Source organism: Panthera uncia (assembly GCF_023721935.1).
Source record: "Panthera uncia isolate 11264 chromosome A3 unlocalized genomic scaffold, Puncia_PCG_1.0 HiC_scaffold_12, whole genome shotgun sequence".
NCBI lineage: Eukaryota > Metazoa > Chordata > Mammalia > Carnivora > Felidae > Panthera > Panthera uncia.
Window position 1 is genome coordinate 33165368 of NW_026057579.1, and position 17238 is coordinate 33182605.

Below are 17238 nucleotides of genomic sequence, written 5' to 3' on the forward strand. Positions count from 1 at the left end.
TAATGCACCTGTAATGATTTTACTAAAATTAATATTTAAAATCATTTGCCAATTAGGGGGTACCTGGCTGGCTCAGTTGGTGGAACGTGTGACTCTTGATCTCAGGGTTATAAGTTCAAGCCACACACTGTGTGTAGAGATTACTTTGAAGAAAAAAATCTTTAAGAAATGGAATGAAATAAAATAACTTGTCAGATTACTTAGCTTCCCCTTCCCAAAACAATCTGATGGTTCAGGAAGATGATCTGGAGTTTCAAGTGTGCCCAGGGACATAGCCATCTCCCAAGCTATCACCAGCAATAAAACAGTACAGAACTATCTGGCCGTTCCTTACAAAGTTATTTTGCCATAAAAAGGAGTGAAGACTGATTCATGCTACAGTGATGAACCTTGAAAGCATTATGCTAAGTGAAAGAAGCCAGTCACAAAAACCCATGTGTTATAATTCTATTTATATGAAGTGTCCAGAAGAGGCAAATCCATAGAGACAGAAAGTAGATTAGTGGTTGTTTGGGGGATTATAGCTAGAGATACGGTGTCTCTTTGTGGAGTGATGTAAATGTTTTATTTTTAAAAAAAAAAATTTTTTTTTAACGTTTATTTATTTTTGAGACAGAGAGAGACAGAGCATGAATGGGGGAGGGTCAGAGACAGAGGGAGACACAGAATCTGAAACAGGCTCCAGGCTCTGAGTTGTCAGCACAGAGCCCGACGCGGGGCTCGAACTCACGGACTGCGAGATCATGACCTGAGCCGAAGTCGGACACCCAACCGACTGAGCCACCCAGGCGCCCCAGATGTAAATGTTTTAAAGTTGACGGTGGTGAATCTACTCTCTGGAAGAGTCAAATTGTCATTTCTTCTAAATTACTCTATAAGTCAGACGATAATAACTCTGATTAATTTTAATTCATGAGTCTTTTTCCTTTTTAAAAAATGTAGATATCGGGTTGTCTGGGTGGCTCAGTCGGTTAAGCGTCCAACTCTTGGTTTCAGCTCAGGACATGATCTCACAGTTCGTGGGATTGAGCCCCGTGTCGGGCTCCGTGCTGATGGTGTGGACCCTGCTTGGGATTCTCTCTCTCTACCCTTTTCCTGCTTGTGCTCTCTCTCTCTCTCTCTCTCAAAATAAATATTTAAAAAAATGTAGGTCTCATTGACATAGAACATCATAGTAGTTTCAGATATACAACATAATGATTTGATATTGGTATACATAGCAAAATGATCACGGTAAGTGTAGTTAACCATCCATCACAACACACAGTCACAAAAGTTTTTTTTTCCTTGTGATGACACGGTTTCATGAGTTTTAACTAAATATACAACAAACCAGATGCCAGCCTAGAAAGCTATATAATAAAACTTTATACTTCAACTATGATCAATTCTATTAAGTATCATATAAGCACTTAACTGACAGGTAAACTCTCATAAAAGACAGCATTAAAAATATTTAAGCCATGAAACTATTAAAAGAAACTTTCAAAAATGTGAGTGCACATGTATGTATATTTGCATATTTATTACTAATATTTAATAAGCTCCTCAGACACCTAAGATTACACTGTGTATAATGTGAAATCATAGTTACACACGTATAACTGCCCTTAGTAGTGGGTGTGTCAAAACAGGACACAGGTGCAGAAGAATGTAATGGAATGTAAGAACATAAAATAATATATTTTGAAAAATAAGCTCTGCTGTGCGTCCTCGTCCTCAGTGAGAAGGGATACAGAAATTGAAGTCGGGGCTAAACACACACACACACACACAGAAATACAAGTTTCCAGAATCTGAACCCAAGTGTCAACAGGCTAAGAAATTAAAGGGGAGCGAAATGCTAGCAACACAGAATCAGACTGTTCACAGAAGTTGCCTCTCAAATGGACTTGGCAAACTTCTGGAAATGGCCAGATCGTGTTTTAGGCTTTGTGAACCACATGGTCTCTGCTGTTAACTACTCAACTCTGCTGTGGCTGCTCAAAGAGCAGCACTAGACGGCATGTAAACAAACGGGCATTGCTGTTTCAATAAAACTTTATAAAAACAGGTGGAGGCCTGGACTTGGCTCGTGGGCCTTAGTTGTTGACTGTGCTCTAACACGTTAAAATACCATGTTTGGATACGACAAAGTCAATTCTTGTCACAAGAAACGTACAGTATGAACGTCCTTAACTGCCCCCTGTGCAGCAAATGAAAAGAGGGAGTGTGTCAGTCCTTGTAATATTTTCCAGATTCTGAAGAAGCAAGTACTACCTAGTAAACCCTGTCACTTAGCCCTGAGGGTGACAGCAGGGCTCCATGCTAAGGTATCACTTCCCGAGTCACTCCTTGGGTCACTGTCTTCTCTCTGTAAAATTCATCTGTTTTCTCTCACCCTCTGTATCTGACCCAGCAGGAAACACTGCTGGCTTGACCTTCGACGTATCTCCAGAATCCAACCACTTTCTGCCACCAGCACCACTCCCACCCTCCCCGGAAGTGCCACCTCCTACCTGCAGGGCCACAGGAGCTCCAACCTGAAACATCTGCTTTCTTACTTGCCCTCCCCAATCTCCTCTCAACAAGCACCACAGCAATCCTTTAAAAACCTTACAGTATTACTCAGTATTACAGTATTACACTTTACTCAGACTACAAGTCCAAAGTCCTTCCAATGGCCCACAGAACCCTACACGTCTGCCCCCACTCCAAACCCCGTGAGGCTGCCCCAGCGCGCTAACATATCCGCTCCCAAAGCATAACAATCTGCTTTGTTTGCGGTACCTGAAGCACCTAGAAGAGTACCTGCCAAACAGAAGGTGCTCAATCCGTATGTGTCAAATGAATATGCGAGCCCCTCACTACTCCAGAAGAAAATAGTATCCTTTTCATGTAACACAAAGTAGGCAAGAACGAGGGAAGATAGGCCAGCCAGCTAATTTAGCACAAGAAACTCATGGAAAAAAACCTATTCCTACTTGTCTGCAATGAATCTCTGCTGAAATGCCCAGAGGCTAACTTTAGGGAGAAATGTTTATATAATTATTGTCACTGAAAATGGATCACTAATAATAGTTGCTTCTGACTCAACGACCATCAATCAGAGTGAAGGTGCATTTTCACGCTGGATCAGAGCACTAAGAAAAATACCCGGTGTAAGGTCGGACCTTAGGATGGCTCACACGTTCCTTCCCTACAACACAGACGGGAAACACGAAGCCCGGCCGTGTCCTCAGCAAAGTGGGCATCAACACCGAAAGGTGAGCCCACGAAAAACCCCACGTGTAATCCTTGGGTTCTTGTCCCCTGCGTTTCGCGCCGTCCCTTGTTCCGCTGCTCCTAACTGCTGTGCCACTAATTAGTGGTGGCCTCTGTAAAAGGTCCCCCCTCCTACACCCCCCCCCCTGCACTTCGTCCTTTACATTTGTATCACCTAAGATAAGCAAAATGTAAAACCGTCAAATAAGAGAAAACTGACAACTGCCTTTAAAACTGTTCTGGCCTGGGCGTGTTTTGTGCTCCAGGGCAGAGACTGGGACGCTGAAAGAGCATCCTGTGAGAATCCGAGCTGGATGTTCTCCTGTGGCCTGTATAAACACACAGCTCCCTCCCCGACATTAGGTGCACACAGGGGGATCCATTACCCATTGATTCAATTAGAACACATGATCAGTGGTGCCCAAATTGAAATTTTTAGTGTTACTCAAATTCAAATGCTTACCTCAGATGAGTAATTTACACTTGTCTAGGTATTTATTCATTCCAGAATTTAGTTGTTATAAGAAGATGCATTATGAACTATTCAGTAAACATTTTTTCCTTCTGAAATCAAATACTACTAACCCATTTTTTATTTTTTTTTATTTTTTTATTTTAAGAAAGAGAACTATTCTATCAGAGAACAAGATCTGAGGCTAGGAGAGGGGTACAGGCTGGCCTTTATTTCAGGCTGGCCCCTGAAATTCTTCAGGGTGACTTCCTCCCATAGTAGCAAAAAGGGCTACTTTATATGCCAATGATGCATACCTTAAGACATGTTTAATATTGATTTATGTATAAAATAGAATAAAACTATGAAGAAATAACACAAAGGTATCTTTACTAACACAAAGATATCTTTCTTTGACTGAAAGTTGCTACGTACCAAGAAAACAAAAAGTGGTTGCAAAATTGTCCTATAGAGAGATTCCATTCAGTTCAAGTTTTACTAAATACGTATAAGGCAGCATTATTTTTTATTAGACACGCTGGCTCAATTCAGCAATACTTTGGAATTTCTGTTAAACTGTTTTTAAGAGGACTATTACTAAGGAATTTTATCTTTGTGTTCATGGCAACCAGAATTTTGGCAATAGCACAAGTAAAGACCCAAAACAGAAAGTAAAATATTAGTAATCTGCATTGTTCTACATATATTATATCTTAAAGGTGACAGGAAGGGGAAAATCAGATTTCAAGTTCTAAGACTCTGTCTTCTGCTTTTTAGTTCACAGACCACGGGAGAAGCCAAAGAATTAACTGATAAAAATGAAATAATGTTATACCTTTCCTGATTTTCGGGTTTGACTGAACTTCCAGGATCACGGTTGTTACTGTATCCGCATACATATCGTTGGAAGGGTTTGCTAACCACTGGGAAGCAAAAGGCAGAATTAGGAAGGTAGGAATACAGCTAACCACAAAAGACTGTACATATGGGACTTCTGTTTCTAGCATTTTCCACTGACATTAACTAATTGTTTCCTAAAACTAATAATGCGGGACTTCTCTAATGTCCTAATAACAATAGTAACATGTCCAGAGCACTTCCTCTGCGGCAGGGGCCTGATACCCATTCCCTCATTTAATCCTCCTACCCAGCACCTTCGTCTCACAGAGGTCACTGGTGTGAGGTGACCGGTGGGGACTGCTGGCAGCGGGCCGAGCCCTAAGCACCGTGTTTCAGAAGCACGCCCAGTGCCGGCACAGGGTAGTATCTTGAAACATGTACTTTTGTGTCTCACACGAAGCCGAAGCCTAGGACCCTGACACTTGTGCACATGCCGGGTGGGTGTTCCAAGATAGTTTTCCAGGCCTGCCAGGCCAGGGAGAGAGCAGGTGAATCACTTCAGGAACACGTGCCTTCCCTGTTACCTTTTCAAAAAGCGCTTTTACAAGCGTTGTGAGGCACTTGAAAACCTTTCTCTGAGACGCTCTTGGACATGTTAATTCCAGGGAATACAAGTACAGCATTTAGTAGAAAGAGCTAAATGAACGTCTCTAATAATTTTTCCCTTTCCTAGGGCAGTAATGTTTATGTATTATTGTGTCTGACATCGTGTTATAGACAACTACTCCTTCTGACACTTTCTTCAGTTACTTTCATCTTTATGAATCAAATTTCAACTTAAATCCCAGAACTGCAGTGGAACCCGAGTTGGCAGATCTTTTTTAGTTTTAAAAAATAATGTGTATGAACAAAATAGCGCACCGTCTAGCTGGGAAATTTACATGCAATTCTCCCTGAGGCAGAGAACGAAACCAGGCACCTCCCTGGATCATTCAGTTCGAGGATTCACTCTACAAGTCCTTCTTTGAACCGGACAGAGGCCAAGCTATCAAAATCAACCATCAAATTAATTTGGTGTCTGGGTTCCAAATTCCCCCTGTAGGAATTTAAAATTCTAATAGTAGAAACCACACTCAGTGGTTTCTAGCCTTTGTGTATTTGGGTCATTTTAATATTGCTTATTTGAATTTTCAAAATTCCACTGTCTTAAGAGTGTTAACATGACAAGTCTATTTGTTTCAATGTAACAATTTGATTTTTCTCTTGAGAATGTCGGATGTTCTGATGTAACTGAAGACATCCAGGGCCATCACAAAATTAGTTGAAACTTCTCATCTGAGAGACCTATACTCACTACACATGCTAAATATTAAGCCTTAATTTAATACTAGTTTTTACGTTACTAGAACTACATAGAAAATGCCCAGCGAGGTCATATTTAAAGCTGGTCTTGGAAAAAAAATATGCATGGATTTGTTTAGGTAAATGATCTTATCTTACTTCTAATACCACCATTCCTGGTTCCTGTATTACAGTAATATTTTTGAATACTTTCAGAGCAGGTTTTTCTTGAATTTCTAATTCTTCCACATCACCTGAAAAAAGGAAGTAATATTAAGATGTATATAATTTTCTGATAATCTTCCAGAGGCATCATTATTCCTTTGTTATAGAGATAGCTGAAATAAATCTGATTCACAATGAAAAAATTAATTACTCATTTGAATAGTGAGATTTCAAATAACTAAGTTTTATATTGATTGCTTACAGCAACTGAAAGATCTCAACATGTATTATAAAAATTCATATAATGAGGCAGGATTTACCCGGAACATGAAACATTTTATCAGTTGCAAACTTTGGTGATTGTTAAATATCTGTGTTTAGATAAGAGATTTAGTCACTAGCGTCTTAATACTCCACTAGTATCTTAAAAACTGACATGAGACTAGTCAACTATTGCCAATAGTCACCTCTTCCTTCTGTCTTCATAAGCTTAATCATTCTTTAGGGAAATTCTATTGTCTAAGAGGAGGCTTTTCTGGTCCTCCCAGTCACCTCTTAATTAAGAATTAACTCAGCCATATTTTATTAACTTTCTACGTTATGACCTGTAATTCTCATGTGAAGATGAAGCAAAAAAAGATTTTCTTTCTACTGATTTATTTTATAGTAATATTTTGCTACTTGAATAACGAAGAGCACATTAATAGAAAGTAATTTAAATTGTTCCCGCTTTGGGGTGCCTGGGTGGCTCAGTCTGTTGAGTGTCCGACTTCGGCTCAGGTCATCTCACAGCTTGTGGGTTTGAGCCCCGCACTGGGCTCTGTGCTGATAGCTCAGAGCCTGGATCCTGCTTCAGATTCTGTGTCTCCTTCTCTCTCTGCCCCTTCGCTACTTGTGCTGTCTCTCAAATATAATAAATAAACATTAAAAAGCAATTATAGAAAAAAAAAGTGTTCCCGCTTATTAGAGGGCATCCACACCTTTTAACTTAGTCATCGCCTCTCATTATGTTAATACATAAAAATCTAACTCAAATGATCTAATATGAAAATAGAATAGGTTTACTGTTTTATTGGCCTTTGGCCAGTGTTCGTTGTTCTTCTAAAACCTGCCGTATAGACTGGTACTGATGGAACCAGAAAACCTATTTTCACTGAACAAAGAAAAGAGATAGATAAAATTTAGAAGAGTAAACTAAAGTGGATTTTAAACATGAGCAGCAAAGGTTACTGATATTTTTAGAATTTTCAGTGGATCAAAGCTAAGAAGTATAATGCAATTAAAAAAAACTTAGGAGTATATTTTCAAAAATTTACCCAAAGGTGATAACATGTCCAAGTGAAGTGCACATAACATCTGTGCAATTCTGAGACAACGACCCAAATGGAACAGTCTCCTCTCCTGGGTATATACTTCTCTTACTCAAAAGCAGAAAACAATTAGGTGAATTTCAATAAATACCCACCTGTCAACTTCTGTAGCTGGTAATAGAGCAAATTAAAAGGACCAGTATACGGAATGGCTTGGGTCTGTTTCACAGTGCTCATGGCCAAGTCAGTATAATCTGAAGAGGAAATGAGAATAGGTACACTTTAAGTAACAATACAGGTCGCAGAAAATAGAGCCTGTAAACACATACACGAGTAGAGAGAAATTAAAGCAAAGTAAAGGAGAACTTATTTTTGAGAAAGCTTAGAAGATGCTCCTTAGTTGGTTCCTGCCCTACACTCCCCCCTTAACCCCCCACAGCCACCCCCCACTAGTTAGCTTCTGCTTCAGCCGTAAGAAAGCAGCCTCACTGCCCCCAAAAAACCAGGTCCCTGGAGATCTCCGAGCCAGGGCACCAGCTGTCCTCTGCTTTCTTCTGGGCCAGGCAACCCCGGCAATCCTTCACCACCTGCCATAAGGGCTCCCTGGTTTGCAAAACTTGTTCCGACTTGTCTGGGTCCGTTCTCTCCTCTCTCCTCATGCACTTACCATGCACCTCTCTGTCACTCATCAGTGCTGGGACCAGCTCTTGACAAGGCCGCGCCTCTCCCCAGACAGCCTTCCAGGGGCTGGCACCATGCTCTGTAGCATACCTTTAGTCCTCCAACGCCTGGCACAGTGCCTGGCACAGAGGAAGATCCACTAACCGCTGGATAGAGAACAAGTTACACCCCACTGTGTGATGGGCTGGAAGCTGGCAGCTGGCCCAGCTCAGATGAATCCCTAAACACTGCTATTTCTTCCTCCTTCATAAGGTGCTCATACTCTGTTATGGCTATCTGCATAACACTGAGCACCGTTATTGCAGATAATAATACCATATTTACTGTGAAAGCAGTGATGGCTCAGCATTTACACAGGCACACGACATAAAGGCCCAGCAAGGAACGTACAACTATAGGTCACAAAGACCAAAATGCGTGTGTGTGTGTCGGGGGTGGGGTTGGGGGGGGCATTCAAGTTTACGTTAGAAAACAAAAGTACCAGGACCCCACTGTAAAAGGTGGAAAACAGGCTTGTAAAGGGTCAGCAGCAGCAGTCAACCTGTCTTAGAGGTCAACTTATGTTCCCAATTAAGAAAAAAGTTATTTTGCAAAGAATTCAAACATTTAAGTAGTTCAAGGAAGATTTTTTTTTTCCCCCGTAAAACTACGTGGATCATTAATTCATCAATTTCTATTTTATTATTTGGCTGCTACTTAAGATTTGGCCATTAGTATGAAAAGTTTTCACAGATTTTCTTTCAATATTAAAATAACTGATATTTGATGTTTAATAGTATACTTACTGGAGAGGTCACAAGGAGAAAGTATGTGATAATTAAAGTTTCTTTTAACAAGTATTCCTGAGACCCGCTGGCCTTGTTCTGGTTTTTTGTCTGCTAAAAAGCCCATGACCTATTATTAAAAAAAAACAAAAACACAAAAAACTTGAAGAAAACAGAATCTTGGAAAATGCAATTATTTAGATATTCAATCACAATGATGACCATCTGACATGTGAACCATGAAAATGACATGAATTTTAACATGAAAAATAAAAAATGTTATATAGGTCTATGATGAGGACAGGAACAGAGCCACCAAGAGACCAAAGGCAAGAGTCACGGGGCAGATCTGGCAAGAAGAGCTAGGTTCAGTTCAGTTCCGATCAGTTCAGCAACCAAGTAAACGTATAGGTGCTGGGGCCTCCGAAAGCTGTCAACAGTAGTAATATGGTGGGAAGGCTGCAGGTGCAGGCCAGAAATGTACGTGCTCCTGCACGCTGGTTTAGGCCTCGTACACGGTGAGCTCCCTCATGCAAAGGTGCAAGTCTATACTAGGCTCAACACTAGCAGAGGAGGAGCATCTTTGGATAGAGAGGTCAATAGAGATAGGTGATATCTCATCAATAAAGATAAGATTTTGCCAATATCTGTCCATAAAGACAGGTGTTGAAGAACTCCTACGACCAAGGGGCAAGAATTTTTAAAAGAATGATTGCTCAAAAACTAACAAAACCAAACACCTTACAAGCATGAAACCCAACTTTCTTAAATGTGACTGGTCTTCGCTACTAATAAGTGAACCCAAAGAGGAAAAAGCCGGTGTATTTCATACTTGTTTCCTCTCATCAAGTAAGACAAAGGGCAGCCAGGCAGTGGTAACAGCGTTTGCTCTTATAACTGTATGAGGGGACAAAGCTCTACGTCAGATGATATGTCAGGGTGACTTTTCCCTTAAGTGCTGGTGAGGTAATGAAAGCAGCACTGCCCCCAGGAGACCGATCTTAAATACAGGGATGGCCCAGATACCGAGAAGCTGGGTGAGCTTGTCTGCCTGCGCACGAGCACCTCAGAGAGCAAGACCGAGAGAGCGAGGATTCCTCTGACTTCGCCCGCTGCGGCCGGCCGTGCCGAGCGCGTGGTTTCCAATGTGCTGATTTATTAACATACATACAACTGGCTGGCCTGACACGCGTACAAGGTGAATGGCTTTTCTGATAGTTCTCTGTGGATCTGCTTCCCTTCACCTACTTCTGAGTTTCTGTTTTGCATGGTTGAGGATGGCTGCCGTAAAAGACTTCACCGTAAGTAAAGTGACTGCACTTAGGAGAAAAAAAAACTAGAGCTAATGATTTTAAGTAACCACACCTATGGCTGAAATCACAGAACCACATTCTAATACAAAGCTATATTTGGTATATCAATACCTGTACAAAGAAACAGGTATTGACAACAGTTTCTCTATGCATATACACAAGTTATATATAAGTGACACACATATCTATACTGTGTTCCCAGTTCTGTAGTTGAAACTTTTTAAAATGCTGCGTACTGTATTTCTTGAAGATTTATAATGCATAATGGCATAATAAAACTCTGAAAAGTCCAGCGGTAAGGAAAACAGCTTATTTTTGTTCAACTCCGCTTCTCCTAAATAGTCTGACTATAAAACCTCTCCTCCCTCCCTCTCAACCAGCAGAGTCTGGGAAATCAGCTCTCAGATTGCCAACTGAATACGTTTTCCTATAGGTATAAGATTGCTTCCATTAAAAAGTTTTGTGAACAGGAGTCAATACAACCCTCTGTTCTTCTCTGGCAACAAAAGCCTCACGTCCTAACTTTTTTCCCCCTCAAACTCAACTGCAAGGAAGATATTCCTCAATTAGTCTTCTTATATCTGGCTCATTATATATTAAAAGAATTGCTGTAAATTTGCTCAATAATACATGTCTGATATTTAAAACCAGATAAATCATTAAAAAGTTTCCCTTAGAAGTATCTTAAAAAAAATCTTAACAGAAGGGGTGCCTGGGTGGCTCAGTCGGTTAAACGTCCGACTTTGGCTCAGGTCATAAACTCACAGTTTGTGAGTTCAAGCCCCACATCGGGCTCTCTGCTGTCAGCACAGAATTGGCTTCAAATCCTCTGTCCCCCTCTTTCTCAGCCCCTCCCCTGCTCACACACACTCTTTCTCTCTCAAAAATAAACATTTAAAAGAAAAAAAATCTTCACAGGAGGCACAAATGTGGATACCTTATAGTATCGCTCTGAAGTCTCAGGTAAGATTTTTAACGATTTTATTTATCTTTTTAAATGCTTATTTATTTTAAGAGACAGAGATAGAGGGTGAGCAGGGAGGGGCAGAAAGAGGGTAACAGAGAATCCCAAGCAGGCCCTGTGCTGTCAGTGCACAGCCTGACTCAGGGCTTGAACTCATGAACCATGAGTTCATGACCTGTGCAGAAATCAATAATTGAACGCTTAACTGAGTCACCCAGGCGCCCCTTTAACTATTTTTAAATTCTGAAAATACTATATTTCAACATCAAAAAAGGACAAATTTTTGTAAGTTCCATCATACCACATATGTTTAAAGACACAGACCTATCTATCTTTACATTCTCTGGGAGAAGGACCAGTAGACATTATACTGTATGAGATGTAGTAATAAAACAGTAATGAATTTCCTTCCTCAGATACAGGAATGAAAAGGAAGTGGAGATGTGGTTTAAAAAGCTATCAAACTCAACTGCATTAAGATCTAACGTACTTGAAAATTTTCTATGTGAAGAAATGAACTAGAAGAATCAGAAGAAGACCTAAAAGAGCATAAGGAAACAATTCCTTCAGTTCCTTTTTTTAAAATGCTTATTTATTTTGAGAGAGAGAGAGAGAGAGAGTGAGTGAGTGAGCAAGGGGAGGGCCAGAGGGGAGAAAGAGGGAGAGAGAGAATCCCAAGCAGGCTCCAACCATCAGTGCGGAGCCCGACTCGGGGCTCAATCCCACGAAGTCATGACCTGAGCCCAAATCAAGAGTTGGACGCTCAAATGACTGAGCCACTCAGGCACCCCAAGATAAAATTCTTTTTAAAAAAAAAATATATATTTAATTTTATTTTTTTAAATGTTTATTTTTGAGAGAGAGACAGACAGACAGACAGACAGACACGGATTATGAGCAGGGGAGGGGCAGAGAGAGAGGGAGTTACAGAATCTGAAGCAGGCTCCAAGCTCCAGGCTGTCAGCACAGAGCCCAAGGCGGGGCTTGAACTCATAAACCATGAGATCACGACCTGAGTTGAAATCAGACGCTTAACCAACTGAGCCACCCAGGTGACCCCAGGAGAAAATTCTTATAGTATACTAAGTAAACAGAAATCATCATTAAGCACATTATCTTGCTTTGATTAAAAGAAGGCTGTATTTTTAAGTATACATTTCCCTTTAGAAAAGACCTGGGTAAGATTAGAAACCACAACCTTTTACCTTGGCTAGCTTTTCTCCTCTGAAATTCAAGGTCACAGCTTCTGTATTCCGAGGATTATGAACCTCTATGTGAACTTCATCGTTATCTTCATATTCTCGAATCAGGGCTGCTTTCAATCTGGCCATTTCATTTTGTTCTCCATGGACTAAAATCTACACAGAATGAATTTTCAGAGAGCACAGGGAAACACTCTTAGTGTGGGTTAATGATGGCCCTTATCTGACTTAAATATTGAAACACATATAATCGAAATTATTAAGCTGAACTACTTTGAAGGATCTCCAGTCAATCAAACTTGTATAGGTATTTTCATTCTGTTTGGCCTTAAAAATCCTGAAGTGGAACTATTTTAAGAGAGAGTAAAGAAACTTCAACTTCAGTTTTTTGCCACTAACAAGGCATACAACTTGGTGGACACTGGACTTTTTCTAGACTTCCGTACTCAACTGCAAAGGGCTGGACCACGTGACTTCTGTAAACTCCACAGCCTCTACCAGCTTTAGATACATGATTCCTGTATGAAACTATTGCCACTCCTACCAATGAAGAAAACACCCATAGTTTTCTTTACATTTCTTAATACAAGCCTGTTTTTTTTTTTTAAGTTGACTATTTTGAGAGAGAGAAAAAATCCCAAGCAGGCTCTGCGCTGTTAGCACAGAGGCCAATGCAGGGCTCCAACTCACAAACCAGGGGATCATGACCTGAACCGAAATCAAGAGTCGGACGTTTTACTGAGCCACCCAGGTACCCCATCTTAATACAAGGCTTTCTAAAGAAGCTTTTTACAGGAGATAACAAAGACCTTTGATATTTTCTTCTGTTTATTATAGTAATACCAAATAAAATATTTCAGAACCAAATGAAATTGTGTTTGAGGGGTACTGACAACAATTGCATCAGATACCAGTCTCTTCCTATTCACTTTTATAACCTATATTTTACAAGACAGATCATCCTTAATCTATAGATTGCTGCCTGGGCTAACAGAAGCCAACCCGGCCTCACTACTAGACCTAGCAAAGAGTCCAGGCTTCGAGGCCTGGCTGCTTAAACACAACGCCCGGCTCTTCGAACACTTACTAGGCTCCGTAAACTTGAGCAAGTTAATGTAACATCTCGGTTTTCTCATCTATAACCAGTTGTTGGTTGTAAGGAGTAAGCAAGTTGATACACGTAAAACATGAGTACAGGGGTGCCGGGGTGGCTCGGTTGGTAGAGCACGCACTCTTGATCTCAGGGTTGAGAGTTCAAGCCCCACGCTGGGCCAGAGATTACTTCGAACATGAGTACAGTACCTGGCACGTGGTAAATAATAACTGATAGCTGTTGCTCATTATTACTACTAACACTATTGTTACATTATCATGTAGACATACTTTTGCTGACCTGGTTACTGAAGGAAGGTAAGCATCGAGCTGAATCCAGGAATTTTAACTGTCAGCAGAGAGAGAGCCTGAAGAGCAATGAAATGGCCTGAGGATGAGGTGGTGACACCAGAGAGAAAGGGCAGTACAACACTCCCTCCCTGGCTTGAAAATGTGGGGGGAATATCCATAAACCACATACGCTAGGAAACACCTGTAAGGAGCCTGCGCTGTAGCTCAATTCGACCGTTCATGATGCTAAAAAGGAGAGGGATTTTTCCCCACCCGAGAATCTGCTTCCTAAGTAAGGACCAATGGGAAAATACCTGTGAGGACTACCATGCTAGAAAGAACTCAAAAACGAACAAAAAAGCACATGAAGGGATGCTCAACATCATCAGTCGTTAGGAAGTGAAAATCAAAACCACAATGAGATACCACTTCACACTTACTAGAATGACTATAATTAAACAAAGGCAACTAGCAAGTGTTGGCATGGATATGGGGTAACCGGCATCCTTGTGCACTGCTGGGGGGAAAGTAAAATGGTGAGGCCACTACGGGAAGGGTTAGTGAGTCCTCAAAAAGTTAACAACACACGATCCAGTGATTACACTCTTTGGCATATGTGCAAAGGAACAGAAAACAGAGACTCAGATTCTTACAGGCCCACGTTCACTCTAGCGTTACGTGTTCATTGGCAGATGTGCAGGCAAAATGTGGGACCTACACACAACGGACTGTTATTTTCATCCACACAGAGGAATGAAGTTCTGACACATGTTACGATACAGATGAACCTTGGACATATTATATATATTTTATATGAGTTCACGGACACGAAATATCTAGAATAGGCAAATTTACGGAAGTTAATTAGAGGTTACCTGGGGCTGGGGAGGAGGAAATGGAAAATTTTTGCTTAACAGGTACAATTTCTTTTTGGGGTGATGAAAAAGTTTTAGAAATAGATAGTGGTGATGGCTGTACAATACTGTGAATGTAATTAATGCCACTGAATTGTACACTTAAAAAATGGTTAAAATTACAAGTTTTATGTTATATATATTTTGCCACGATAAAAAAAAAAAAAACAAAACTTAAGGAAAAAAATTAGCAGAAGGCTATTTCCTCTAACTACTTGCAAATACATTCAGAAAGGGCACTTCATCTGTTTCCCAGACACATATTCCCTGAGTGTTCTGTTGATTAAAAATACATGTTTTTTTAGCTTTTCCCTCTTATCCCCTCCCTAGTCCCACCCAAATATAATTGTTATTTTCATAATTACATGAAACTTAAAAATATAAACAAAGCACATCAGTAAGGAGCTATGTAATACATTTCATATCTATTTGGATCTTTAATTTCTACCATTACATGACTTGTCTTTCCCTTCTTTCCATCTTATTAAGCATTTACTACATGCCAGGCACCATTTTAGATGCTTTAGATATATATGTTCTCTCACTCCTTCCTCACAATAACCTTATGAGGCATTGTTATCCCTATTTACAAATGGGGTACAGAGAGGATAAGTAATTTGCCCAGGGTTACACAGCAAGTAAGGGATAGAACGGGGATTCAAAACCAGCATACTGCAAAGCCTGTGCTCTTAAGTTACTGGGGAGGCAACAGAAAGGGACAGAAAGAGCACTGGGTCTGGATCTGGTGGATCTGATAAGTGACCCCAGGTAAGTGGAGAAAATTACAGTGCACAGCTTGCCTAACTCAAAGGGGAGCTGTAGAGGTCAGATCCAAGTACAAGCAAAAGTGCTCTGTTGAAAGGCTACCTTAGTGACAAGCAGTGTTTGACTTGAAAACCAGCTGCTACAGTTTCTTGGGTATGTTTCTTTCCCCTTTAATGTTAGAAATCAAATTCATAGACTAACCACATGAGGCGGTTTCAAAGCACGGATAAATTCACTGGTTTGTTGGTAATCTGTGTGAGCAGAGAAAGAAATGTAATCAACAGACATTTTCAGTGGTAACTTCTGTCCAGACATGGTAGTGATTTCTTCTGGTTCAGACATGATATGCTGTTAAAAAGAAAGAAAAATTAAAAAAAGCAAAACAAATAAACTACCCAATCAGAAAAGAAAAGGGACATTTTCTATTTTTTAACGCAGCCATAAACTCTTACATTAAATTTAGGACCTTTAGCACAAAAATCATTCTAATAGCGACTTAGTAAATATCAAATACTTATTTTCTTGAGCAAGCAAATATTTAATCAGGAAAGTAGGCAGGTTAACTAAATTTCAATGTATTTGAAATACTGGAAGTGACAATTGTTAACTTGTACAATTGTACAACACAAGCCAAACTTGTATTCCCAACTATTCTCTTGCCTGGTAAAGTCGCTTTTCAAACAGATGTGCTTCTATTCTGGAATTCAATTTTATTTTATTTTTTAAACATTTATTCATTTATTCTGAGAGAAAGAATCCCAAGCAGGCTCGTGCCATCAGCACAGATGGATGCGGGACTCGAACTCATGAACTGTGAGATCATGACCTGAGCCAAAACCAAGAGTTGGACATTCAACCCACTGAGTCACCCAGGTGCCCTGGGAATCACAACGTATTTTAAGGAATAAGACAAGTTATATAGATAACAGGGGTAAGAGAATGTGATGCTTGGATGTTCAGAAACTGTTTCTAAAGTTCTGCACGTACTTCCCACAATGTGTACATCCCGAAGAGCTAACATCAACCACTCTGCATCATTAGGAAGAAGGGCAATCAACCCAAACACCTTCTACGGCTTTTCAAGAGAATACATATTAGTAAACTTCTTCAGTGAATGAAGGTATTCATGTTTTTGTTGGTCTCAACTAGGTTCCTTTCCATACTTTTTACTGCAACAAGATTAAGTGCCTCTCAGACTTTAACGTGCCACCTTGGCAATTCTGATTAGGAATGACACAGTGGTCTCATAGCTGACCTTGGCAAGTGTCCCTTCTACACAGTACCCTGCTATAATGACGCCGTTCCTCTTATCCGTGCACCAGCTTTCAAAGAGCTCTCTGGATAAGCCACTCTGCATCATGCCCGGGGAGGCCATGACGACACTGGGACCAATGTCATCAAAATGATCCATGCTCTAAGAGAGAAAAAGGAATGGTAAAAGCGTGCTAAGCACCAGGGTTTGGCAAGGCTGTCCTTATTTTTAAAGAATAACGAAAAGGTAGGTGAAAAGATTGATCACACTACTGTAAGGACCTCGGAGACGAGCAAACATTTTAAGTCTAATTTCTCAGTTCCTGAACAACTGAAGCTAGGAATGAAAGGAAAACAAAGTGATAAGAAGCAGTTAGTTCACACTGTCCTTCTAAACCTTCTACTGGTAGTTAATGGGCTATTATAGGACCATTTTCATTGCTTAGTGGGCAGGCAGGAAAAAAGTAAGAGTCAAATGGCTTTCTATCTGCCCAAGAGAGAATTCCAAAAGAACTTTCCCATTCACAATGGCTTTGCATACTTCACAAATATTTTGAGCTGGCCTAAAAAAATCTAACCAAAAAGTTTAACATTGTTTCCAGGGAAAACTTGGCTCTAGTTCTTAAGCAATTAACTTAAAAAATAATACTT

General features: G+C 40.3%; 1 protein-coding gene across 1 annotated transcript in view; it reads right to left on the reverse strand.

Annotated features, from left to right (window-relative positions):
* CPSF3 (cleavage and polyadenylation specific factor 3) overlaps window positions 1-17238 on the reverse strand; it is a 38715-nt gene that overhangs the window by 4011 nt on the left and 17466 nt on the right. The window contains exons 9-15 of the mRNA XM_049652564.1: window positions 16592-16750; window positions 15538-15684; window positions 12278-12430; window positions 8817-8925; window positions 7506-7604; window positions 6035-6129; window positions 4530-4617 (exon numbers count right to left, since the gene is read on the reverse strand). Coding sequence (XP_049508521.1) covers window positions 4530-4617; window positions 6035-6129; window positions 7506-7604; window positions 8817-8925; window positions 12278-12430; window positions 15538-15684; window positions 16592-16750 — 850 coding nt within the window. The remainder of the gene's footprint in view (window positions 1-4529; window positions 4618-6034; window positions 6130-7505; window positions 7605-8816; window positions 8926-12277; window positions 12431-15537; window positions 15685-16591; window positions 16751-17238) is intronic.